Raw genomic sequence first — 27,196 nt, 5'->3', positions numbered from 1 at the left:
AACAATTCATAATAGACCTAACAAGCCAAGTGAACTTCATGCTACAAAACGGACTTTTCCCAAAAGAAAAAGGAAAAATCTTACTCACCCCAATTCCTAAAGATACAAAGAAAAGCACGAGTGAAATAACCAACTACAGGCCAGTAGCATCCATACCACTAATAACCAAAATAACCGAAGGAATGGTAACCAAACAACTTACAAACTATCTAAACAAACACTCAATACTGCATGACGCCCAATCAGGATTCCGGTCGAATCATAGCACAGAAACATTATTAGTCACCCTTATGACTAGATTTAAACAAATAATTGCAACTGGCAACAATATACTCCTCCTACAATTTGACATGTCAAGTGCCTTCGATATGGTTGACCACGGAATCCTATTACACATACTCGAATACTTTGGCATTGGAGGAAATGTCCTGAATTGGTTCGAAGGGTTCCTAACCCAACGTTCGTATCAAGTCACATCAAATTCGACCACGTCTAAGGCATGGACACCTGAATGTGGAGTACCAGAAGGATCACCTCTCTCACCAACCATCTTCAACCTAATGATGATCCCTCTGGCAAAACTCCTATCAAACCATAACCTCAACCCATATATATACGCTGATGATGTGACAATATACATCCCCTTCAAACAAGACATTAACGAAATCTTCAACGAAATCAATCAAAGTCTACACATCATGAACACATGGGCAGATGCATTTCGTCTGAAATTAAATGCAGAAAAAACTCAATGCCTAATACTCACCTCCCAATACAATACAAAAGAATTCACAGCTATAAACACACCAAACCTGAACCTTCAAATCTCAGAAACGCTAAAAATCCTTGGAATCACTATCGACCGCCACCTAACGCTCGAAACTCATGCTAACAACACAACTAAAAAGATGTTCTACAGCATGTGGAAACTGAAAAGGATAAGACCATACTTCCCAAGATCCGTATTTCGCAGCCTAGTGCAATCCCTCGTGCTCAGCCATCTGGATTACTGCAACTCACTATACACAGGTTGCAAAGAACAACCACTGAGGAAACTTCAAACAGCCCAGAATACGGCAGCCAGACTCATCTTTGGAAAGCCAAAATATGAGAGTGCAAAACCATTACGAGAGAAACTGCACTGGCTTCCACTCAAGGAACGCGTCACTTTTAAAGTATGCACATTAGTCCACAAAATCATTCACGGCGAAGCCCCAGCCTACATGTCTGAGTTAATAGACTTACCACCCAGAAACGCCAAAAGATCATCCCGAACCTTCCTTAACCTCCACTTCCCCAATTGCAAGAGCTTGAAATACAAAGCATTACATGCGTCAACCTTTTCTCACATGAGCACGCAGTATTGGAACACACTGCCGCGCAACTTAAGAACAATCAACGAGCAAGCTTCCTTCCGCAGATTACTGAAGACCCATCTTTTCGAAAAGATTTATGGAAAGAACCAAAACACACAAAGTCCACACTTACTGTTCACTAATGCATCATACATTCACCTCTGAACTCTCATTCCCGTATTATCACATCATTCATACCTTTACTCACAGAAAGATATATACCATATGTCTTCATGCCTTTTTATCGCCCTCTAAGCTCCCATTGTTTCCTTCCAAAGTTTCAATGTTTGTGCTCCATTGTTACATTCCTTAATGACACCTCAATTGTTTCGCATAACTCTGCACAATGTAATCCATAACCAATCTGTAACAAATTGTATTTCCAACATTTAACTCATATTATAAGCCACACTGAACCCGCAAAAAGGTGGGAAAATGTGGGATACAAATGCACTAAATAAAATAAAAAATAAAATATTCTCTAGGTAGCGTTTCTTGACAAGGCATCAGAACAGCCGGAGCTCCCAAGAGAGGCAATGAAGGAGAACCCCCGGTGGAAAAACAGGAACCAAAGCACTGATCTTCCCAATGGAGAATCTCCCCTGAGGTCCAGTCGATAACGAGAGCGTGCCGTCGTAGCCACGGTAGTCCCAGGACTACTGAGTGGATCGATTGGTGAAGGATCAGTAGTTGAATCTCCTCCTGGTGAAGGACCCCCACCTGCATCACCAAGGGAGGCGTGACGGATATGATAGGCCTGGGCAAGGTCGATCCCTGAATAGTAGTTACTCGTAATGCGGGCTGGCAAGGCATGGCGGGATTCCCTAGTTTCTCCAGGAGACCTGCACTGATGAAATTCCCTCCTGCCCTGGAGTCCACCAGGGCTGTGGTGCTAATGCAGACCTCTTGTTAATGCAGGGTGATGGGAATGGTTACTGGATTGTCTGCGAGAGGCGAAGACCGCCCCAAGGCCACCTCCTTCGCTAGGCCTTGGTTCTGACGTTCTCCCGGACGCGTAGGGCAAGCATTAAGAAAGTGACCAGATTCTCCGCAATATAAGCAGAGCTTATGTTCTACTCCATGTGGAAACTGAAAAGAATAAGACCATTCTTTCCGAGATCTGTCTTCCGCAGCCTAGTGCAATCACTCGTACTCAGTCATCTGGACTACTGCAACTCACTATACGCAGGCTGCAAAAAACAAATACTGAGGAAACTTCAAACAACCCAGAATACAGCAGCCAGACTCATCTTCGGAAAACCAAAATACGAAAGTGCAAAACCCTTACGTGAGAAACTACACTGGCTCCCACTCAAGGAACGCATCACCTTTAAAGTATGCACATTAGTTCACAAAATCATTCATGGTGAAGCCCCCACATACAGTGGGGGAAATAAGTATTTGATCCCTTGCTGATTTTGTAAGTTTGCCCACTGACAAAGACATGAGCAGCCCATAATTGAAGGGTAGGTTATTGGTAACAGTGAGAGATAGCACATCACAAATTAAATCCGGAAAATCACATTGTGGAAAGTATATGAATTTATTTGCATTCTGCAGAGGGAAATAAGTATTTAATCCCTCTGGCAAACAAGACCTAATACTTGGTGGCAAAACCCTTGTTGGCAAGCACAGCGGTCAGACGTCTTCTGTAGTTGATGATGAGGTTTGCACACATGTCAGGAGGAATTTTGGTCCACTCCTCTTTGCAGATCATCTCTAAATCATTAAGAGTTCTGGGCTGTCGCTTGGCAACTCGCAGCTTCAGCTCCCTCCATAAGTTTTCAATGGGATTAAGGTCTGGTGACTGGCTAGGCCACTCCATGACCCTAATGTGCTTCTTCCTGAGCCACTCCTTTGTTGCCTTGGCTGTATGTTTTGGGTCATTGTCGTGCTGGAAGACCCAGCCACCACCCATTTTTAAGGCCCTGGCGGAGGGAAGGAGGTTGTCACTCAGAATTGTACGGTACATGGCCCCATCCATTCTCCCATTGATGCGGTGAAGTAGTCCTGTGCCCTTAGCAGAGAAACACCCCCAAAACATAACATTTCCACCTCCATGCTTGACAGTGGGGACGGTGTTCTTTGGGTCATAGGCAGCATTTCTCTTCCTCCAAACACGGCGAGTTGAGTTCATGCCAAAGAGCTCAATTTTTGTCTCATCTGACCACAGCACCTTCTCCCAATCACTCTCGGCATCATCCAGGTGTTCACTGGCAAACTTCAGACGGGCCGTCACATGTGCCTTCCGGAGCAGGGGGACCTTGCGGGCACTGCAGGATTGCAATCCGTTATGTCGTAATGTGTTACCAATGGTTTTCGTGGTGACAGTGGTCCCAGCTGCCTTGAGATCATTGACAAGTTCCCCCCTTGTAGTTGTAGGCTGATTTCTAACCTTCCTCATGATCAAGGATACCCCACGAGGTGAGATTTTGCGTGGAGCCCCAGATCTTTGTCGATTGACAGTCATTTTGTACTTCTTCCATTTTCTTACTATGGCACCAACAGTTGTCTCCTTCTCGCCCAGCGTCTTACTGATGGTTTTGTAGCCCATTCCAGCCTTGTGCAGGTGTATGATGTTGTCCCTGACATCCTTAGACAGCTCCTTGCTCTTGGCCATTTTGTTAGAGGTTAGAGTCTGACTGATTCACTGAGTCTGTGGACAGGTGTCTTTCATACAGGTGACCATCGCCGACAGCTGTCTGTCATGCAGGTAACGAGTTGATTTGGAGCATCTACCTGGTCTGTAGGGGCCAGATCTCTTACTGGTTGGTGGGGGATCAAATACTTATTTCCCTCTGCAGAATGCAAATAAATTCATATACTTTCCACAATGTGATTTTCCGGATTTAATTTGTGATGTGCTATCTCTCACTGTTACCAATAACCTACCCTTCAATTATGGGCTGCTCATGTCTTTGTCAGTGGGCAAACTTACAAAATCAGCAAGGGATCAAATACTTATTTCCCCCACTGTACATGTCTGACTTAATAGACCTGCCACCTAGAAACGCTAAAAGATCATCCCGAACTTTCCTCAATCTCCACTTCCCCAATTGCAAAGGCATAAAATACAAAGTGCTGCATGCATCAACCTTCTCTTATATTGGCACGCAATTCTGGAATACACTACCACGCAACCTGAAAACGATCTACGAATTAACCGACTTCCGCAAACTATTGAAGACTCATCTCTTTGAGAAGATTTACTGCAAAGACCAAAACACATGAATCCATACACGCTAATAGAAAAGCACCAATACACTCTCTTCTGAATTCTCTTCCCCTTACTTTCACTACACTTAAAACTCCACCCACAGATAAAATTGTTATACCCTAATGTTCTCCTGCTATTGTTCTATCGCCCTATCATTTCCCCATTGCTACATTCCATTGTTCTATTCCCAGATGACACTTGACTTTGACTTTGTCTTCCCACAACTCTCCATAACGTACCCCATAATCGTACTGTGACCAATTGTATTTCGATCATTCACAATGTATTGTAAGCCACACTGAGCCCGCAAATAGGTGGGAAAATGTGGGATACAAATGCAATAAATAAATAAATAAAATTCTTCCTTCGGTGAACCCTCTACGCTGTGGACAGCCGCTGTCTTCCGATAACCATAGGTTCTTCTGGTGCTCTGGGGAGCAGTACTCTCCTAGGAGATGGAGGGCGAGTAGACTGAGCAGCTGGCCTGGTGAGCGATGGTTGACAGGCCCATTCCTGTGCCCTCTCTTGAAAACCGACATCCACCCTTATGCATTATAACAAGACACTGATCTCTGTGAAGACTTTTGGGATTTTTTATGCTTCCTAGTAGAAATGGTACTATTTTAGAGTTGTTTTATATTTAAAGTTCATCAACTTCATAGAGTAGCAATGGGTGCAACTTTTGCTCCATCAGTGTATACTCTGATGGTTGAATTTGAGGAGAAGTATGTATATTCAGCCTCAGAATTTCAAAATATGGGATTTTGGTACAGATTTTTGGATAACATTTTTCTGTGGTCAGCATCCTTTCAGGAATTAGAATCCTTTGTAGCTCAGTTGAATACTATTGAGAACAACTTAAAATTTACAATGACAAGCAGTCAAACTTCTATTTCAGTTTTGGATCTCATTATTAAAAAAGATTGTGGGATAATGACAACTTCTTTATACTGCAAGAGTACAGATCGTAACAAGTATTTGAAATTTTCCAGTCATCATCCCTATCATTTGAAAGGAAGTCTGCTGGTCAGTCAATGCCATAGAGTCAAGAGGATCTGTTCAGTGGAAGATGATTCTAAGCAGCAACTGACCTGACTTACTAACCGGTTTTCTATATTGAAATGAGCCCATAAGTGTGCAAAGCATGCCCATACAGATTGGCTATTACAGTACTGTAACAGAGAATAATGTGATGGACTGACCTGTGTTTTCCTGTATATGGCTGAAACCCCAAGAGTTGTTAAATTATTGAAGAAAGTTTGGCCAGCATTATCAACTCATCAAAAATTTTCAGACTTATAGCTTATAAGAGAGGTAAGAACATAGGAGAAGTTTTGAAGCAGAAACTAGTCCCCTGATATTCAGTGCTATTTAACTGGTCAGAAACGTCCGCTGACCGGTTAAATAGTATTTTTATGTCTAACTGCAAATATTCAGTGGGAGATAGCCACAGTAGCATAGCCAGACACAGTATTCTGGGTGGGCCTGAGTCCAAACTGGGTGGGCATACAATTCCCCCCCCCCCCCCCCCCGCTTTATTTCCCTGCCCTGCATACAATCTCACCCCTCTCCCCCATATGCACGTTCTGCCTCTGCCTCTGCCCCTCACCACCGACCCCCAAAAATAAAATAAATACCTGAGCTGGCAGGGGATCCCCAAGCACCAACTGAAAATGTCCTCCAGTGGCCAGAACAAGTGATTTTCCTACCTGCTACAGCCGGCAGCACTTTCCACATGCTTAGTTTTCAGGTATACGCAAAAGACAAGCATATGCATGAGGTGGGGGGTTGGTGCTGCTGAGAAAGTTCCTTGTATGTGTCCAAGGAGGGGGGTTATTTCCACTGGGCTTAGCACCCCCCAATCATTCTGAAAAGTTGGCTCCCAAGAGGGAGGAAAGTCCCCACAGTTTTGCCAGACAAGCCCGAGCTCCTCTCCCGCCCCCTCAAGAAACGCTAAGGAGGCTCCCGGGGAGAGGCTGCAGCTGCTCAGCCCGACTTTGCGACTCTCCCTCTGTTTACCTTTCTCGGTTTCCAGCCGACCATAGTTGGGGACCCGGTGGCTCCTCACCGGCTTCTTCACCAGGAAAGAGCGGGGCATCCTCTGTTCCGGGGCAGCGCGCGTCTCGTTTGCACTGCTTCACATTCCGCCACGCGCTGAGTCTGAGAGCGGCTCGTGACGCTGCCGCCAGGCAGGTGCAAGAAGATCCGAGTGTATTAGCATAGGCTGCTCGCTGCACCAATTGGAGGGCGAGGGACAAGTGCAGGGGGCGGGGTCTGCTGCCTTAGGTTTCTTGGCTCATCCGGAAGAAGAACAGGTGTACTTCTGAAGAAGGTGCTCCACTGCTGGGTGGGCCTGAACCCAAACTGGTTGGGCCTAGGCCTACCCAGGCCCACCCGTGGCTACGCCCCCGGATAGCTGGTTATCTCCTGCTGAGTATTCGCAGTTAGTGCCTACTGCTAAACCAGCTATGTCATACAACTTATCTGGTTAGGTGCAGATATTAAAACTCCAGACCAGATAAAATTAGCAGTTAAATTGGACCTTATAAATAGCAGTCCTATCTTTGACTGCTATAACTTAACCTGTCAGCTGTTGAATATTGGCTTAGCTGGTTAAGTGTTTAGCGGCCAAAAAACCCCCAGATATTCAATGCCAGTCACCAGAAATGGCTCAGCACTGAATATCCAGGCTTAACGCCACTGGCAGGCAGTCAAAGTGCTGCCTGCCACTGGCTGAATATTGGACCCTAGATGCTGATACCTGAGCATGAAGTAGGGCCATTGGTCACATAATCATTGCAGCTGGTATACATTTACTATTGAGGACTCCAAATGGTCTTGCCTTTCTACAAGATTTAGAGGTGCATTTTCAAAAGAAACGTCTATGTTTGGATTTGGATGTCTTTGTAAAACATCCAAATCTGGGGCTGGGAAAACCGTATTTTCGAAAAAAGATGGACGTCCATCTTTCGTTTCGAAAATACCAAGGACGTCCTTGAATTTGGACATCCCTAGATATGGATGTCTTTGACTTTCGGTGATTTTCGAAACCAAAGACGTCCATGTCAAAAACATCCAAATGCAAGCCATTTGTACTTGGAAGGAGCCAGCATTTGTAGTGCACTGGTCCCCCTGACATGCCAGGACACCAACCGGACACCCTAGGGGGCATTACAGTGAACTTCATAAAATGCTTCCAGGAACATAGCTCCCTTACCTTGTGTGCTGAGCCCCCCAAAATCCACTACCCACAACTGTACACCACTACCATAGCCCTTACGGGTGAAGGGGGGCACCTATATGTGGGTACAGTGGGTTTGTGGTGGGTTTTGGAGAGCTTGCTGTTTCCTCCACAAATGTAACAGGTAGAGGGGGTATGGGCCTGGGTCCGCCTATCTGAAGTACCCACTAAAACTGCTCCTGGGACCTTCATGTGCTGTCATGGACCTGAGTATGACATCTGAGGCTGGCACAAAATATTTGTAAAGATGTTTTTTGAGGGTGGGAGGGGGTTAGTGACCACGGGGGGAGTAACGGGAGGTCATCTGGTCATTTCGGGCACCTTTTTGTGCCTTATTTGTAAAAAAAAAAAAAAACACGGCCGGATGAAAATGTCCAAGTGTTCGTCATGGACATCCTTGCTTTTTTCGATTATGGGTCAAAGACGTCCAAGTATTAGGCACACCCAATTCCCGCCTTCGCTATGCCTCCGACATGCCCCCTTGAAATTTGGACGTCCTTGCGACGGTCTTCAGTTGGAGACGTCCAAAATCGGGTTTCGATTATACCGATTTGGATGTCTCTGGGAGATGGAGGTCCATGTTCTGATTTATGTTGAAAGATGGACGTCCTTCTCTTTCGAAAATGAGCCTGATAGTCTTACAGCTTGAAGCAATACTATGCTTGATTCCTCTTATGTGATTCACATCATTATTTTCACCTGTCCTTTAGAGTAGGTGGCGAAAGGAATACAACCTATTAGGCTGCATCTTATGTTCAAAGAGCAGGATCTATACGAGAACGGAGACAGCACTATTAGTTCACTGGCATGCCTTCTCCCATATATTGGATGACATTAAATGGAGAGTAATAGATGAAGTAAAGCCTCTATGTTGAGGGGGATATTGTATCAGGTTTGCATTATTGTGAGCAGTACTGTATCCACAAACTTAAAATCATACACCCGGGGGTTTGAACAAGGGGGTACAATGGCAAACGTTGCTCTGATTTGTTTTTATAAAAGAAACTGTGATCTGGTTGGCCACACACATTGAAAGTTTGTATAAAATCCCAGGCCCATTTTGTTCCATTCACGTGCTGAGAAGTCACAGGCATAAAATAGAGAATTGAAAATAATGTTGTAAGTTAAATGCATTTTTAAAAATGTAGCTTTATTTTGTCAGTATTTTAAAATTAATATATATTTTCTATATTTCAGAAGTACCCCACCCTTTTACTCAAAACACAATCATATTGGTGCTATGATTACATGGGACTACTTCATTTAGGGGCCCTTTTACTAAAATGGATTAGGTGCTAATGCCGCCTAATGCAAATTAAAAAAGGAGTGGAGGAGTGGCCTAGTGGTTAGGGTGGTGGACTTTGGTCCTGAGGGACTGATTCCCACTTCAGGCACAGGCAGCATGACTCTGGGCAAGTTACTTAACCCTCCATTGCCCCATGTAAGCCGCATTGAGCCTGCCATGAGTGGGGAAAGCACGGGGTACAAATGTAACAAAAAAACAATAGTGTACTGCAAGGCATGCTCAGGTGTCCTGTGGTAACTGCCAAATAAGTGTGCACTAAGCACGTGCTAAAAATATTTTTAAATTATTTTTTAGGGGGCAGAGAGGGGGCATTCCTACTCTAATTAGTTATCACAGCTACTTTATTGTGCACTAACTGGTTAGCACAGAAATACCACATGAGCCTTACAGCCTACAAAATGGGTGTCAGTAAGTGCTCATACGGTAAAATTCTTTAATGGCCACACACTAATGGCAATATTAGTGAACACTTCATCTTTTACTTATGTAGGTAATGGATCATCAGCAGTAATTCTTATTCACCATGAGATTTTCAACTGGTTGATAAAACCAATCAAGGTATCTTCATCAGTCCATATTTATAGCTAACTTTAATCTTCCTTCAGTTTAAATGTTTTTATCACTTTTTATCATTTCTACTTTAAAAATACAACTTATCTTATTGGGGATTAATCACCGACACAAATTCGTGTTTCGCTAGTTGCTGCTTCAAGGCTCAATCCCCTTAATTTGAGCTACTACTACTACTATTTAACATTTCTAAAGCGCTACCAGGGTTGCGCAGCGCTGTACAGTTTAACAAAGAAGGACAGTCCCTGCTCAAAGGAGCTTACAAAGGACAAAAAGTGCAGTCAATCTAGATTGAGGCAGTCTAGATTTCCTGGATAGAGGTACAATGGTTAGGTGCCGAAAGCGACATTGAAGAGGTGGGCTTTGAGCAAGGATTTGAAGATGGGCAGGGAGGGGGCTTGGCGTATGGGCTCAGGGAGTTTATTCCAAGCATAGGGTGAGGCGAGGCAGAAAGGGCGGAGTCTGGAGTTGGTGGTGGTGGAGAAGGGTACTGAGAGGAGGGATTTGTCCTGTGAGTGGAGGTTACGGGTAGGAGCATAAGGGGAGATGAGGGTAGAGAGGTAGTGAGGGGCTGCAGATTGAGTGCATTTGTAGGTTAGTAAGAGAAGCTTGAACTGTATGCGGTACCTGATTGGAAGCCAGTGAAGTGACTTGAGGAGAGGGGTGATATGAGCATATTGGTCTAGGCGGAAGATAAGACGTGCAGCAGAGTTCTGAACGGATTGAAGGGGGGATAGATGGTTAAGTGGGAGGCCAGTGAGGAGTAGGTTGCAGTAGTCAAGGTGAGAGGTAATGAGAGAGTGGATGAGAGTTCGGGTGGTGTGCTCAGAGAGAAAAGGGCGAATTTTGCTGATGTTATAGAGAGAGAAGCGACAGGTCTTGGCTGTCTGCTGGATATGGGCAGAGAAGGAGAGGGAGGAGTGGAAGATGACTCCGAGGTTGCGGGCAGATGAGACGGGGAGGATGAGGGTGTTATCGACTGAAATAGAGAGTGGAGGGAGAGGAGAAGTGGGTTTGGGTGGAAAGACAATGAGCTCGGTCTTGGCCATGTTCAGTTTCAGGTGGCGGTTGGACATCCAGGCAGCAATGTCGGATAAGCAGGCCGATACTTTGGCCTGGGTTTCCGCAGTGATGTCTGGTGTGGAGAGATAAAGCTGGGTGTCATCAGCATAATAATGATATTGAAAAAATTTGATGATGAGATCAGCGAGCCCAGGGAAGAGGTGTAGATTGAAAAAAGAAGGGTTCCATGGACAGATCCCTGAGGAACTCCAACAGAGAGCGGGATGGGGGTGGAGGAAGATCCATGAGAATGTACTCTGAAGGTATGGTGGGAGAGATAAGAGGAGAACCAGGAGAGGACAGAGCCCTGGAACCCAAATGAGGATAGTGTAGCAAGAAGTAAATTATGATTGACAGTGTCAAAAGCGGCGGATAGATCGAGGAGGGTGAGGATGGAGTAGTGACCTTTGGATTTGGCAAGGAACAGGTCATTACAGACTTTAGTGAGTGCCATTTCTGTCGAGTGTAGAGGGCGAAAACCGGATTAAAGCGGATTGAGGAAGGCATGAGAGGAGAGAAAATCAAGGCAGCGGCTGTGAACGGCGCGTTCAAGTATCTTGGAGAGGAAGGGTAGGAGGGAGATGGGATGGTAGTTGGAAGGGCAGGTAGGGTCTAGTGATGGTTTTTTGAGGAGTGGTGTGACTACAGCATGCTTGAAGGAGTCAGGGACAGTTGCAGTGGAGAGAGAGAGGTTGAGGATATGACAGATGGGGGGGGTGACAGTAGGAGAGATGGTGTTTAGTAAGTTAGTAGGGATGGGATCAGAGGAACAGGTGGTGCATTTCGAGGAGGAAAGAAGGTAGGTGGGTGGTTTCCTCCTCGGTGATATCAGGAAAAGAGGAGAAGGAGACCTGGGTTGGTTGGTTGAGGGAGTGGGTTAAAGGGTGAAGAGGAAGAGGTGGCTTGGTAGTGAATTCGAGGTTGATCTTCTGCACCTTGTCGCGGAAGTAGTCAGCCAGTGATTGAGCTCTTGGTTTCCTTCACATCTCCCAATGAGGATTCAGCCTTGAAGCAGCAACAGGCGAAACATGAATTCATGTTGGTGATTAATCCCCAATAAGATAAGTTACATTTTTAAGTAAAAATTATATAAAGTGATAAAAACATTTATGTTGAAGGAAGGTTAAAGTTATAAATATAAACTAATGAAGATACAGTGATTGGTTTTATCAACCTCATTGAAAATCTCATGGTGAATCAGTACATAAGTAAAGGTTGAAGGATACAACTCTGATGTGGGTGCAAGTGTGGTTAACATTAGTGAATGGCCATTAGTACAAAAAATACAAAATTATCATTTTTATGGCCATGGTGAAAATGTTCTTAGCGTATGGGAAAACCTACGTAAGGGCACACTAAGACCACAATTTGCTGCAGACTAGTAAAAGAACCCTTTAAATGCCAAGTATTCACTTTATAAGAAGATTTTGTTTGGGATTCACTTGATCTTAAATTAAATATTAATACAGAATATCACTGATTTAGTAGACCTGTGATTACATTCTGTTTCAATATTTGGAAAAAGTTACACTATCACCAAAAATATTTGTTTGTATGATGGTCCACTAAGATACGCTGCGTATGTCTAGTAGTGCTATAGAAATATAGTAGTAGTAGTAAGATACACAAATGTTTTGGACATTTCACAGGAAGCTCTTAAGACAAAGTAGAATGTACCTGCAGAGATTCCATATGAAAAACCATAAAAATCTGTGTGAACTCTTAAACCTTGCTTCTTGTGTACACAGATGACACTGATGAATGTTCTGAGAACCCCTGCAGGAATGGGGGGACCTGCGTGATGGAGAGCAAATCCTACAGCTGCAATTGCCAACCTGGTTTCAAAGGCAGACACTGTGAGCTCAGTAAGTGATTAAGGTGGTACATAAACAATGGGGGGAGCTATACTGCCTTCCAAAAACAAATTCAGTGATCTGCATAGCTTTTGAGTACCTTTGCCTTCATCAAATAAAGTAACTCTCCACTCAGTGAGTAGTCTGATATTTTTTCTTTACCATTTCCCCTGGATTCTATATATGATGCTCAAAATTGTGTATGCAAATTTGGGTGCTTGTAATTTAATCAAGTAATGAGCCAATTACTGGCAACGTTATGGATTTGCACATGCATCTTGGTAAGCATTATTCTATAAAGATGCAATTGTGAATCATTTAATGTGCAACTGTAAAGGGGATGTGGCCATGGGAGGGGCATGGGTGGGTCAAGGGTATTCACTAAAAATGCATGCAGTATTATAGAATTCAGGGGATCCACTCCTAATGTACATGTGAGGATTTACACCAGGTATCAGTTAGTGTTAATCTTCTCACCAAAAGTTGGCCATGGATCCCAGTGTTATGTGCTATTCTATAAACGGCATCCAACTCAGAGCACCATATATAGAATAGCACTTAGTGTGCATTTTTTTGGCACCAATTATGGATTCTTTGTGACCAGATGACACTGGAAACACCTCCAGAGTTGTTCTGCTGTGAGTTCTCATCCTTTCCAAGTCACTGGCTCTTGGAGACAAAATAGGGGAGTAAAGGGTTTTTTCTTAGGCACAAAGGCAGTGGTGTGCTGGAGCCAGCTCACACTGGCTCACAAGAACCGGTTGTTAAATTTTTAAAGTTCTTGCGAGCCGGTTGTTGTGGCAGGTGAGCCGGCTCCTAGGGGCAGCGCAACCCGGCGGTAAGTGAGGTAAGCATGGCAGGAGGGCACCACAAGCCATGCTTACTTCATCCCCCGCCACTCTGGGGGGTTTAAATTGTTGATTTACCTCCATCGCAGCAGCTGCAGTGAAAGCCCATCTCTAGCCTTCCCTTCATTCCCGTCAGTGTCCCGCCTTCTTCTGATGTCATTTCCTCTTTGCGTGAGGGCGGGACACTGACAGGAAACGAAGGGAAGGCTAGAGACGGGCTTTCACTGTGGCTGCTGCGACGGAAGCAGGGGAGCGAGGAGAATTGTTGGGTGGGTATGGATGGCTGGAGGGGGGGGGCAGGGGAGAGGAGAGAATCGCTGGGTGGGTATGGATGGCTGGAGGGGGGGCAGGGGAGAGGAGAATCGCTGGGTGGGTGTGAATGGCTGGAGGGGGCAGGGGTGAGAAGAGAATCGCTGGGTGGGTGTGGATGGCTGGAGGGGGGCAGGGGAGAGAAGAGAATCGCTGGGTGGGTGTGGATGGCTGGAGGGGGGCAGGGGAGAGGAGAGAATCGCTGGGTGGGTATGGATGGCTGGAGGGGGGCAGGGGAGGGGAGAGGAGAGAATTGCTGGGTGGGTGTGGATGGCTGGGGGGGGCAGGGGAGAGGAGAGAATCACTGGGTGGGTGTGGATGGCTGGAGGGGGGCAGGGAAGAGGAGAGTTGCTGGACATGGATGGAGGAGAGGGAAGGGAGAGGAAGGAGATGAGATGAGGGAAAAGGAAGAGAGGAGAAAAACTGCACATGGATGAAGAAAATAGGCAGAAGCTGGATCCACTGGACAGTCAAGTCTGTGGAGGACCCACCTTTTACTTATGGATGTAGGACAAGAAATGAAGAAGAAAGGCAGAAAGTAAAGAAATAAATGGAAAGGAAGCCCTGGAAACGGAGTTAAGAGGACAGTTAGCAGCAAAATCGGATACTGGGCCAGCATGATCAGAATATCAAAGTCATCAGACAACAAAGGTAGAAAAAAATCATTTTATTTGCATTATAGTGTTTGGAATATGTCCACTTTGAGAATCAGGTGCTCAACATTAAAAGTTTATATTTATTTACTTATTTATGGCATTTTATCCCACATTAAACATGAATTAGATTGGAACCTGGGATCATTAAATTTTTTTCCTGGAGTAATGCATTGCCCCCCCCCCCCCCCATGCTCTCTCCACGGCTATAGCCAGCTCTGCAATTTGGGGGGGCCAGAGGTGGACGGGGGGCGCAGAGGTGGATGAGGGGCGCAGAGGTGGGGGGGGGGGCGCAGAGGTGGACTGGGGAGAGAGCCTGTTGTTAAACATTTACCAGCACACCACTGCCCAAAGGTGCCCATGCAAAGGGATATCAAAGCAGAGTTAGTGATTAGGTTGCAAGGGAATTAATTTTAATCTTTTCTACTTTTATAAGACACGAAAACCTCCGATGCACCTATTTTTTAAACAATGAAATCTGAAGGAAAGAAGTTGCTGCTCTGTGTCCTCTGTGGCTTTCAGGAATTGATGTACTAGACTCTGTTACCTTAAATTTTTCCTCTGGATGCTTTGCTTTTTTTCCTGTGTGCCTTGTTCTGCTAGCTTCAGTCTGATGCCGGAATAATGTAAGGTCAGTGGGTGCTGCAAGATTATAGGACCCTGCACTTTGATGTCAGATTGAAGTCAAGAGAGGAAGCATACATGTAAAGGGCAATTCTAAAAATTGACACCTCAGTCTAGGCACCCCAATGCTGTGTGCTTTGCACCAGTTCTATAACAGCATCTTGGCACCAAGATTCAGTTATAAATTATTAGTGTTTGGTCAGCATTAGTGCTTCCGCGTGTGGCTCCTTCTTATGCCATTCTATAAACTATGCGCCTAACTGGGAGACACGCCCATGCTCCACCCAAGTTTACTCCCCCCTTACAGTTATGCCTAGTGTACATAGGCATCTGTAAATCTGATGGCACCTTTATTGCACTTAAGTGACGCCTACCTCTAGGCACCATTTTATAGAATTGCCCCTATAGAAAGTGCTGCTTCCTTCTTGGGGTGAAGGAGGGGGTCTTACTAGTCAGAAGGAAAGGTAAGATTACCAGTTTTTTAATGGGTGAATCTGTTCCCTGTTGTGCCGGAAATGAGTGAGCAATTCATTTTGGGGGCAGAGAGGAATAGAGGAAGTCCAATGGACTGGCTTCATTAAAACTGTAGAATTTATTCTCAAACTATACTTACAATCACACTTTTAAAGTTTTGTTGGTTATCACAAAATACATTTGAACCCAATTTTAAAAAACAGAGCTGGTAGGTACATTTTTCATACAAGAGAGTAAGTATGCATCAGATAAAAAAATAATTAGTCAACACAATCCAACTATTTCCAAAAGTAGATTCTGTGTGGGAGTGACACCCAGTTTAGTTGTTTTGAACTATGTTCTGGAAATTTTGATTTGGTCTGGATAGGATTGTTTTTTCTTCAGTTCATCATGTTGGTCCCAGTCTTTCTCCTTTTGTTTTCCTTCTTATCTATTTTCTCCTGACTCTGGGGATGAGCAACCATGGTTCTTGAGGGCTACAACTCAATTGGGCTTTCAAAATTTCCACAATGAATATGCATGAGATCTATTTGCTTACAAGGGAAGTAGTATATACAAATCAATCTCATGCATATTCATTGTGGGATTTTTGAAAACCCGACTGGATTGTGGCCCTTGAGAATTGTGGTTAACCACCCCTATCCTAACTCCCCCAGGCTCTCCTTTCAATTTTACCTTTTTTTCTCTTCATTCATTACCCCTCTTTAGGATATCAGTCTTTTTATCTCATTTTCCTCCATTTCTTTCTTTTTTACCTCTAAATCTCTCCCCTTTTTCAGCATCATCTCTTCAAACTCTTTGCAGCCACAACTAGATCTCACTTATCTTCTCCTTTGTTTTTATCTTTTCTCATGTTCCCCAGTCACCCATTCTTTGATTCATTTTCACCCCCCAGTCAATATAGTAGTTTCCTTCCCCCAGTATTCTCTCTGTTGGGGAAAGGGCTGTTTGTCTCCCTTTCAGGCTCTCACTCAACCACACCAATCCTATAAGTACCTTGTGTGTGTCTCTCAGACTTTCCATCCCCTCCTAATAAACCTTTCTCTTGTAGCCCTCCACCCTATCCTGTCTCTCTATCACCCACCCCCAACCTTCACCACTTCTGGTTCTGTCTTGCAGACAATTTCCTTCACCAGCTCTGCTCCATTCAATGTGACTTTCTTTCACACATATCCTATTCCTCCAGCTCTCATGCCCTCTATCTCTATTGTGTCCACCAGCTCTTGTGCCCCCATATTTCCTTGCCATAGATTTTAACACACAGCCCTTTCCCCAACATGGTTGTCATGCACTTCCTATCTTGTCTTTCTCTGACACCCTCTATTTCTACAACCCTGCTCCTGGTCCTTTCACTGACACATGGCAGAATGTGTATTGTCTCCTGTTACAAATGGACCTTGGAAAGGAAAAAGTTGCCAAACAGCCTAAGCCTGCAAAACTGACTTCAGGGACATGGGAAGGAGATAGGGAGATAGAATTTATCTGAATTCATCCCCCTCCCCCCCCACCCCCCAACATACACTCTTCTCACTTCATTCTACTGGCTTCAATCTGATGCCTGAACAAGTATTTCAGTGAGTGTTGTGGCCTCAGGATGTTTCTGCTCTAGGCCGCCCCTTACTCCTCTCCCTGCAGGAAGACAGTTCCTGGAGGGAAGGAGAAGAGGAGCTGGAACTAGCACAGCACCACAAAGAAGAGCACTCTGCTTTAACCCTCCCCCTCCTATCATGTTTTGTCCCATCCACAACTCCTGCATTTTGACTCTAGGATGGAAGCGAAAGAGTCTAGAGCAGCTGGAGTATGTGTTGTTCTTTGCTATGCAGTGTCTATGTCAGTCATACTCATTCCTTTCTATCCTTCAGTGAAAAGAAGAAAAGGGAGAGGTGGATTAGGAAGCTCAAAATGTCCCTTCTAACAAACTATACAGCAAGATTTAAAAAAAGTAACATCAGGAGTTAGCAGGAGAAGGGTATGGATAAGATTGACCTGCTGGATCAACAGTATTCACAATGAAGGGCATAGGGAGAGAGAAGAAGATAAGTAATGAAAAACAGCATAATAAATGCATTAGTAAGCAAGTAATAGAAGATTGAACTGCACATAGAAGTGGATGGGGAGCCAATGTAATGACAGATGAGGGGTTATACGAATGTAGAAAGGTAGATCTGGGAGTTAACAGCATAAAAATGGTCTAGAAAGCCAAACAGTATGAACTGTTATCTACCTGATAGATAGGAACTAAACCAGACAAGTCATTGCCACTGATACCTACTTCTTCCAACTAGCATAATATTGTAGTCCACAGTATCAAAAGCTGCTGGCAAGTTCAACAGTACTAAATCTGAGGCAAATCCCCTATCACGGTTTCTGTGAAGATTCTTTAGCAAAGATATGAGGACCATCTTGATCCCTTAACTGGGTATGAATTGAGATTGACACAGATCTAGCCAGTTACTCTCTTCTAGCCAATCAATCAGAGGAATGCAGCCTGTTCGTTCTATAAGTTTCCCTAGAAATGGGATGTTAGATACTAGCTGGTAACTTTCAAGTTTGTCCTGATCAAGGTTGTTCTTCTTTAGCAGAGAGTGCACCATTGCAATTTTTAATGCTGTTGGTAGGACGAGTTCACAATTTTTATGACCCCTTCTACAAGGCTCCTGCTTGCTCATTGCACTAACTTTGATTGCCAAGCATAGAGGGGGCAAGTGGTTGGTCGAAGGCTTCTCAGGATTTTGTCAAGACCCTCCTCTGTTATTGGGTTAAAAGAAACCCATATATCTATGCAAAGAGAGGGCAAGATTTTGCAGTCCTGATTAACTGACAGGAGACTGGGTGAGACTACCATAGGTCTTGGTGAAGCCTTTAATTTGGTAGGCAAAATATGCAAAAAAAATCATTGCAATGCACAGGGCCGGTACTAGGGTTTCTGGCACCCTCCTGCAGCCTATTAGTTGGCGCCCCTACCCATCCAGGAGTGGGATCCCTATGGCTCCGCCCCTACAGTAGTCACACCCACAATAACCACACCCTTTTTACCAGCAATGGCACATATAAACAGGCAACACTGAAAATATTACACCAGTATAGGAGAAGAAAAATAACTTGTTTTTTTCATTTTCATTATAAATAATTTCTGTAAGCTGTTACAGCTCCAGTATACCCAAAATGGCACAAACCAAATTAGCAAACAGACGAGGAATTAGGAGAACAGTTTTGCCAAATCTGAAAAACAATATGTTATCAAAATCTCAGAACCTAACAAACAGATCCCTATTCAGACACTTGTCCTTGCAGTCACACATGCAGAACGGAGATAGCCCCTCTTCAAATTCTTCAGCAATTAACCTGAAATCCTAAGAAGTTATTTATTTATTTTATTTATTTGTTACATTTGTATCCCACATTTTCTCACCTATTTGTAGGCTCAATGTGGCTTACATAGTACCGGAGAGGCGTTTGCAGACTCCTGTGAACAAATACAAAGTGATATTGTGGTAAGATAAAGTTCATGTGGCACAGCCACATTAGGGAATCGTACAACGGAAGAGTTGTGTTATGTCCATTACGTACTTTAGTTTTGTTGTGTTCCACAGATCAGGCATTTATGTTGGATTGGTATGCCTTTTTAAACATGTTAGTTTATAGTTTTTTCCAGAAGTTTAGGTGGTCGTACGTAGTTTTCAAGGCTTTTGGTAATGCGTTCCACAGTTGTGTGCTTATGTAGGAGAAATTGGATGCGTAAGTTGATTTGTATTTGAGTCCTTTGCAGCTTGGGTAGTGCAGATTTAGATACGTTCGCGTTGATTCGGATGTGTTTCTAGTTGGTAGGTCGATCAGGTCTGTCATGTATCCCGGGGCATCACCGTAGATAATTTTGTGAACCAGAGTGCAGATTTTGAAAGCAATGCGTTCTTTGATTGGGAGCCAGTGTAGTTTTTCGCGGAGGGGTTTTGCACTTTCAAATCGCATTTTTCCGAAGATAAGCCTAGCTGCCGTGTTTTGAGCAGTCTGAAGTTTCTTTAATCTTTGTTCTTTGCATCCTGCATAAATTCCATTGCAGTAGTCTAAATGGCTTAGTACCATTGATTGTATCAGGTTGCAAAATGTTTCCCTCGGGAAGAATTGTTTCACGCATTTGAGTTTCCACATTGAGTGCAACATTTTCTTTGTTGTGGATGCCACTTGGCTCTCTAGTGTTAGGTTGCGGTCCAATATAACACCGAGGATTTTCAGGCTGTCTGAGATAGGGAGGGTGTAATCTGGGGTGCTGATAATTGTGGGGTTGTCCGCGCTGTGTTGGGATGAGAGGGTAAGACAGTGTGTTTTTTCTTTGTTGAGTTTTAGTTGAAATGCATTTGCCCAAGGGTCCATGATGTTCAAGCTGATCTTGATTTCATTAGTGATTTCTGTCAGTTTAGATTTGTAAGGAATGTATATTGTGACATCGTCTGAATAGATGAAGGGGTTAAGGCCTTGGTTGGATAAAGCCATGGCTAGTGGGGTCATCATTAGGTTGAAGAGGATCGGTGATAACGGTGATCCTTGAGGTACTCCGCAGTCTGCTTTCCATGGTGATGATATGTTTGAGTTTGATTTTATTTGATATGTTCTTGTGGTTAGGAAACCCTTGATCCAGCTAAGTATGTTTCCACCAATCCCAAACTTATCTAGTACTCTTATTAATATATTGTGGTTTACCATGTCGAATGCACTAGACATGTCGAATTGGAGGAGGATGATATTTTTGCCTATTGCTATTTCCTGCTTGAATTTGGCTAGGAGAGTGAGTAGTACTGTTTCTGTGCTGTGGAGGGGATGAAAACCTGACTGTGATTCGTGTAATATTGAGAATTTGTTTATATAATCTGTAAGTTGTTTGGCTACCATGCTTTCCATCAGTTTGACTGACAACGGGATGGATGCTACTGGATGGTAGTTAATGATTTCATTTGTTTTTTCTTGGTGTCTTTTGCTATCGGGGTGAGTAGGATATTGCCATTTTCCTTAGGGAAGAGACCTTGCTGTAGCATGTCATTTAGGTGGGATGTGAGGTCTACTATGAAGCGGTCAGGGGCGGATTTCATTAGGTAGTTGGGGCAGGTATCTACTTTACAGTGAGTGTTGGAGAACCTGCTGATCGCCCGTGCAACTGTATCGACGGCGAGGAGGGCAAAATTTAACCAGGTTCGGTCAGCCGGGTATTCTCTAGTGGTTGGGTCCAACTCATTAAGGAAGTTTTCGATGTCAGTGTTGTAGCGTGTTGCGTAGGTTTACAATTCTTTCATTGAAATACTTAGCAAGTTTATCTGCAGATGGGATGTCTGTATTCGATGTAGTGACCAGGTTGGTGTCTAGGAGTTTGTTCATGAGTTGGTATAATTTCTTCGTGTCTTTGTAATCTGTCCCTATTTTAGTTTTATAGTATGATCTTTTGGTCTGTCTTATAGCGTATTTGTACTTTCTTTGTGATTGTTTCCATGTGTTGAGTGTGTGTTCATCTTTTGTTTTTTTCCATGCTCGTTCGAGTTTTCTATATTGTGTTTTTAGCTTTTTCAGTTTATCGTTGAACCATGGTATCGAGTTATGCTTACGTGAAGATCTTGTTCTTAAGGGTGCTATTTCATCTTGTATGTATTGCATCTTTTATCCCATTCCATGAGGTAGTGTATGGAGCCTGTTTGTGCTATCCATTCATTGTTATATATCTGTTGACAGAATGTTTTCGTGTCTACTTAACCTCTTGTTCTGTAGGATGTGTGTTCTTGTATTTGGTGTACTCCCTTCTTCTGCCAGTGTAGGGATAAGTTTAGTTTGTAGTGATCAGTCCAGGGTGTTTCTGTCCATTTAATATCTGTTATTATTAAGTTCTGGTCTGTTGAAAGTTTGTGTGAGACGAGATCAAGTGTGTGCCCTTTGACGTGGGTTGCTTGCATTTGTGGCCATTTGAGATCCCATAATTGGAGGAATTCCTTACATTCTCGTGCGTTGATAGAGTTTGGGTCTTCTAAGTGAAGGTTGATGTCTTCTATTACCAGTGCATTTTGTCTAGAAAAAAAGGTGCCGGTACTCAAATGCCAGGCCACCCTTCAGGGGTGGCGTGATCATTGAGGGACCCACCCTACAATAGCCAGGACCCCTGCAACCAGTCATAGAATCTATGACAAGGCAGAATTTGTATGTAGAACCTGAGCTCTTTTATTAAAATACAAGAACCAAGGGTTAAGTTTAGCAGACAGTGGAAAAGGTGCCGGTACTCAGTACTCCCAAGTACCCCAGTACTCAGTACCCCCAAGTACCCCCTCAAAAAAAGCCCTGTCTATTACTAATACATTGGAGTTGGTTACACATGTGTTTGAAATGAAGTACATGAAGTTAGTCTGGCCTTTGTTCCAATTACCTGGAGGTCTGTAAAACAGGACACAATTCAAATGATCGTGAAGGGTTTTGTTGTGGATTCTGATTGAGACCATTTGAAGTTGAGGTGTCATGGACTTGGCAGTGGTTTCAGTGGTAAAGTGGGATTGATAGATTAGTGCTATGCCTCCGTCTCTCTTTTTCTTTCTGGTCTACTGTGTGATTTTGTATCCTGGAGGGCATAGGTCTAGGATTATGGGGTCCTTTTGGTCATGGATCCAGGTTTCATTGATGAAGAGTAGGTCAAGGTCTTCTGCCATGATCCAGTCTGTTAGTATTGCTGTTTTGTTTACTGCGGATCTGGCGCTGATGTAGCCCACTTGGCTTGTTTGGAATGGGTCTTCTACATTTGGTATTGTGTGGACTTTTATTAGTTGTCGTTTCTTTGTTGAGGTGAGTTTCTTTGGACCCTTCTTTGCATTCTGTGGTGGTTGTCCGCATGTTGGTGGTCTTCCTTTGTTTAAGTTGTCAGTTTGTTGAGGTGTGGTGTATCTGATCAATCGTTGATGATTGTATAGTATGCGTATGATGTTACTTTCTGCAAGACGGGTGGTTAGTGTTAAGGAGTAGATTATTAGGAGTAGTTTGAATGTATTCATTTTGGTTTCTATTCACTTTGGGCTACTAGTAAGACCATGTTCTGATGACTGGATGCGTGATAAGACTTTATTCTTTGGAGTGGGGTCTGGTGTTCTGGTCTTGTGTGTTATTTCAGCTTGCCTTTCAAGCTGTTGAGGTCAGTGCTGGTTCAGGTTTCAGTGATAGGTTAAAGAACAGAAGAGATGGGGGAGAAGGGACAGATGGGGGAGAAGAGTGGTTCTGAGGGTCCTCCTTTAATCGGTCTCTTAGCAACTAATTGCTTCCGTCCCTCCTTGCCCAGAGAATCTTCAGGGCTCCTGTTTCTGGTTTTGGCTGGAGGCAGAGGGGAGGGGGGGGACTTCAGAGCACCTTCAAGGTAGTTAGCAGGGAGGTGTCACACATGCAACACAGAGAGCATAAGTTGGAAGATTCCTATTTCAGAGCACCTTCAAGGTAATTAGCAGGGAGGTGTCATACATGCAGCAGAAGGAAATCAAGTTGGAAGATTCTTTCTCACTCTGATATCCTGCTTCAGAATTTCTGACCAATTCTGCGACTGTCGCTTTAAGCTAATTTCATTTCTTAATCTTTCTTATGTTTGCTTAAAATGTTAATGTTTTCACAGATTTGCCAATACAAAAACAGTTTCTTCTTCTGACTTCTCTGGCTGTCTTTGGTTACTAACAAGTCGACCCATAGGGTGGGGTTGCTCTTGATCAGGGAAAGGTACTTGAAAGACAATAGGAAGGTACTTGACTCAATTGCTCTTTGGAATGTGGTCATCGAGGAATGCTAGCACTTAAACACTGGTTTTAAACTTCCACTGAATCCTCTGCTTTTTCACAAACAGCTCTTCCAATAAATGCACTTAAACAGTCCCAAACATTGCATCTCTTAGCCAAAAAGCTCGCCTGTGTGCAGACCAGTCAACATCCCGATTGCTACAAGCAGAGTTACTTGATTCACTTTTCCTTTCTGGTTTGATTAGTTAGACTCTGCATGCAGCACAATACCAGAAAAACAGAAAGAAACACATTGCTATACATTGCAAAATAAGACAGCAGATATAAATTCTCAAAGTGGACATATTCCAAACACTAAAATGAAAATAAAATGATTTTTCTACCTTTGTTGTCTGGTGACTTTGTTTTTCTGATCTTGCTGGTCCCAGTATCTGATTCTGCTGCTCTCTATCTGTCCTCCTAACTCCATTTCCAGGGCTTCCTTTCCATTTATTTCTTTACTTTCATCCTTTCTTCTTCATTTCTTGCCCTACATCCATAAGTAAATGCTGGGTCCTCTGCAGACTTGACTGGAGGAGGTATAGAGTGGATCCAGCTTCTGCCTATTTTCTCCATCCATGTGCAGTTTTCCTCCTCTCTTCCTTTTCCCTCATCTCATCTCCTTCCTCTCTCTTCCCTCCCCTCCATCCATATGCATCTCCTTCCCCTCTCCTCCCTCTCCTTCATCCATGGCCAGCATTTTCCTCTCGCCCTCCATCCATGTCCAGCATTTCTTCTCTCTCCCCTCCATTCATGTTCATCTCACTTCCTTTCTTTTCCCTCCCCATCATCCATGTCCAGCATTTCTCCTCTCTCCCCTCCATCCATGTGCATCTCCTTCTTCTGTCTTCCCTCCACTCCATTGATGTCCAGAATTTCTTCCCTTTCCCCTCCATCCATGTGCATCTCTTCCTGTCTTCCCTCCCCTCCATCTATGACCAGCATTTCTCCTGTCACCCATCCCCTCCATCCATGTGCATCTACTTCCTCTGTTTTCTTTCCCCTCTACCCATGTCCAGCATTTCTTCTCTCAAGCTTCCTCTCCATCCTTGTGCATCTCCTTCCTCTGTCTTTCCTTCCCTCCATCCCTGTTCAATATTTCTCTTCTCTTCTCTGTCCTCCACTCCATCCATGTCCAGCATTTCGCCTCTCTCCCCTCCCCTCCATGTGCATCTCCTTCCTTTCTTCCCTTCCCTCCATCCAAGTCCAGAATTTCTCCTGCCCTCCCCTCCATCCATGTCCAGCAACTCTCCTCTCTCCCCTGCCCTCCCCTCCCCCTCCATCCATCCATGTCCAACAACTTTCCTCTCTCCCCTGCCCTCCCCTTCATCCATATCCAGCAACTCTCTCCCCTGCCCTCCCCGCCATCCCTATCCATCCATATTCAGCAACTCTCTTCTCTCCCCTGCCCTCTCCTCCATCCATCCATATCAAGCAATTCTCCTCTCTCCCCTGCCCCCCTCCATCTATCCATGCCCAGCAATTCTCCTCTCTCCCCTGCCCTCCATGTCCAGCAATTTCTCCTCTCTCCCCTGCCCTCCCCTCCCCTCCCATCCATGTCCAGCAATTCTCCTCTACCCTCTCCTCCCATCCATGTCCAGCGATTCTCCTCTGCCCTCTCCTCCTGCTCCCATCCATGTCCAGCGATTCTCCTTTGCCCCTATCCTCCCCCTCCCATCCAGGTCCAGTGAATCACGCCAGTCCCCACCTGCCCCCCTTTTCAGTCCCCGAGTTCCAGTTCCAACCCCAGCCTCACCTGCCAGCCCTTTTCTCCCCCAGCATCCCCCTTTTCTTTCCTGCTGCCCTGTGGGGTTTAAATCTTTTATTTTACCTCAGTCGCAGTGGCAGCGGCGGTGACCAAGTCAGTGAAAGCAGCAGGCAGGCTCGTCGTCTCTAGCCTTCCCTTCCCTCTCAGTGTTCCGCCCTTGCAGAAAGAGGAAATTACGTCAGAAGAATGCAGGACACTGAGAGGGAAGGGAAGGTTAAAGACGACGAGCCTGCCTGCTGCTTTCACTGACGCGATTGCTGCCGCCGCTGCAGCTGAGGTAAAATAAAAGATTTAATCCCCGCAAGGCAGCAGGAACAGAAAGGGGAATGTTGGGGGAGAAGAGGGCGGGCAGGTGGCAACCTAGAGCTGCCTTTAGGTGAGCGCCCGGGCAGTGGTAAGCATGGCTTGTGGCGCCTTCTAGAGGTTGACACCTCCCTGCCATGCTTACCATGCTTACCGGGTTCCACCAGGTTCCGCCGGCCCTGGCAGTGCAGTTGGGCAGGCTGGTTCTGTTGTTGGGGTTACAGTAAGCTGTTTACTGTGCTGAATAGGTGCTTGGTTGAATTGGCAGCCTGTTCAAGACATTAAGAGAAATTTTGGTTTTCTGCTGCTCTTAAGGCTTGGCAGTACTTTGTCATGTGTTTCCTACAGTTTAGCCTATCCAAAGTTCTGGAGAGAATCTGAGTAGAGCATAAGACCTTTTTTAGTGGTAAAATTTTCTTTAAGGCCTTAGCTAAGTATGTATTCAAAATATCAACATGCTCTGACACAGTTTATTTGTTTAGATTTTGCTCACACCCCTTTCGGTAATAGCTCAAGGTGAGTTAAATGTAGGTACACTGGGTATTTCCCTGTCCCTGGAGGGCTCACAATCTAAGTTTGTACCTGGAGCAATGGTGGGTTAAGTGACTTGCCCAGCATCACAAGGAGCAGCAGTGGGATTTGAACTGAGCACCTTTGGACACCAAGACCAGTGCTCTAACCACTAGGCCACTCCTCATCTACATAGGGATAGTTTAGGGTCTCTAGGAAAATCTCAGCATTTTCTTGTCTCTGGTGTTCTTCCAAATTCTAGAAGAAGCCATCTGCTTCAAGTGATCATGAGAAAATTTAGGGGTCCTAGCGTGCTAGCATTTTTAGTGCACACTAAAAATAAGCGTGCACTAAATGCTAGAGATGCCCATATATTCCTATGTGCGTCTCTAGCATTTAGTGTGCACTAAAAATGCTAGCACACCTTTACAAAAGGACCCCTTAATTAGAAACTGGTTTGTCCAGGATAGAGGTATTACCTCAATAAAGCTATGTCAGCCCCCTTGCAAAACACCAAGTCTGGTATTCTATTTATTTATTAGGATATATGACTACAAAGGGTATGCACCAGCTTCAGTTGATTCAGAATGCCACAGCATAACTGATAGAAGGTTGTAAGCAGGGTGATCATTTCTGCAAAAACTTCACTGGCTACCTTTACAATACTGGGCTAAATTTAAAACTCTATCTTTGATATTCAAGGCCCTTAAAGGAAATGGGCCAAGTACTCAGTGATGTGCTGGTAAATGTTTAACAACGGGCTCTCTCCCTGGTCCACCTCTGTGCCCCCCCACCCCCCAAATTGCAGAGCTGGCTATAGCCAGGGAGAGAGCCTGGTGGTGGGCAATGCATTACTCCAGGAAAAAAAAATTAATGATCCCAGGTTCCAATCTAATTCATGTTTAATGTGGGATAAAATGCCATCAGTGGCGTACCAAGGGGGGGGCGGTGGGGGCGGTCCGCCCCGGGTGTCAGTGGGTTGGGGGGTGCTCCGCTCCCGCCGCCTCCCATGGCCGTTCCCGTGGCGCCGCACATTAAAAAAACCGGCGAAGCAGCGTCGCAGGCAGCGCCTCGTGCCCTGCTTGTAAAAAAAAAAATCAAATCTCCTTCCTTCGCCTCCTCGTCTTGACGTCGACTCGGGCCTTCTAATCAATTTGATTGGAAGGCTCGAGTCGACGTCAAGACATCAAGACGAGGAGAAGGAAGGAGATTTGATTTTTTTTTTTTTTTACAAGCAGGGCACGAGGCGCTGCCTGCGACGCTGCTTCGCCGGTTTTAACGGGACTGAGGTGGGGAAGGAGAGGGGCGAAAGGGACTCGGGTGGGGGT

General features: G+C 44.7%; 1 protein-coding gene across 1 annotated transcript in view; it reads left to right on the top strand.

Annotated features, from left to right (window-relative positions):
• The window catches only part of SNED1 (sushi, nidogen and EGF like domains 1), a 684,146-nt gene that overhangs the window by 604,095 nt on the left and 52,855 nt on the right, over window positions 1-27,196 (top strand). Inside the window, 1 exon segment of the mRNA XM_030215639.1 lies at window positions 12,500-12,616. Within this exon segment, the coding sequence (XP_030071499.1) occupies window positions 12,500-12,616 (117 nt within the window).

Source organism: Microcaecilia unicolor, chromosome 10, assembly GCF_901765095.1.
Source record: "Microcaecilia unicolor chromosome 10, aMicUni1.1, whole genome shotgun sequence".
Classification (NCBI taxonomy): domain Eukaryota; kingdom Metazoa; phylum Chordata; class Amphibia; order Gymnophiona; family Siphonopidae; genus Microcaecilia; species Microcaecilia unicolor.
This window is presented reverse-complemented; position numbering and strand designations above follow the sequence as displayed.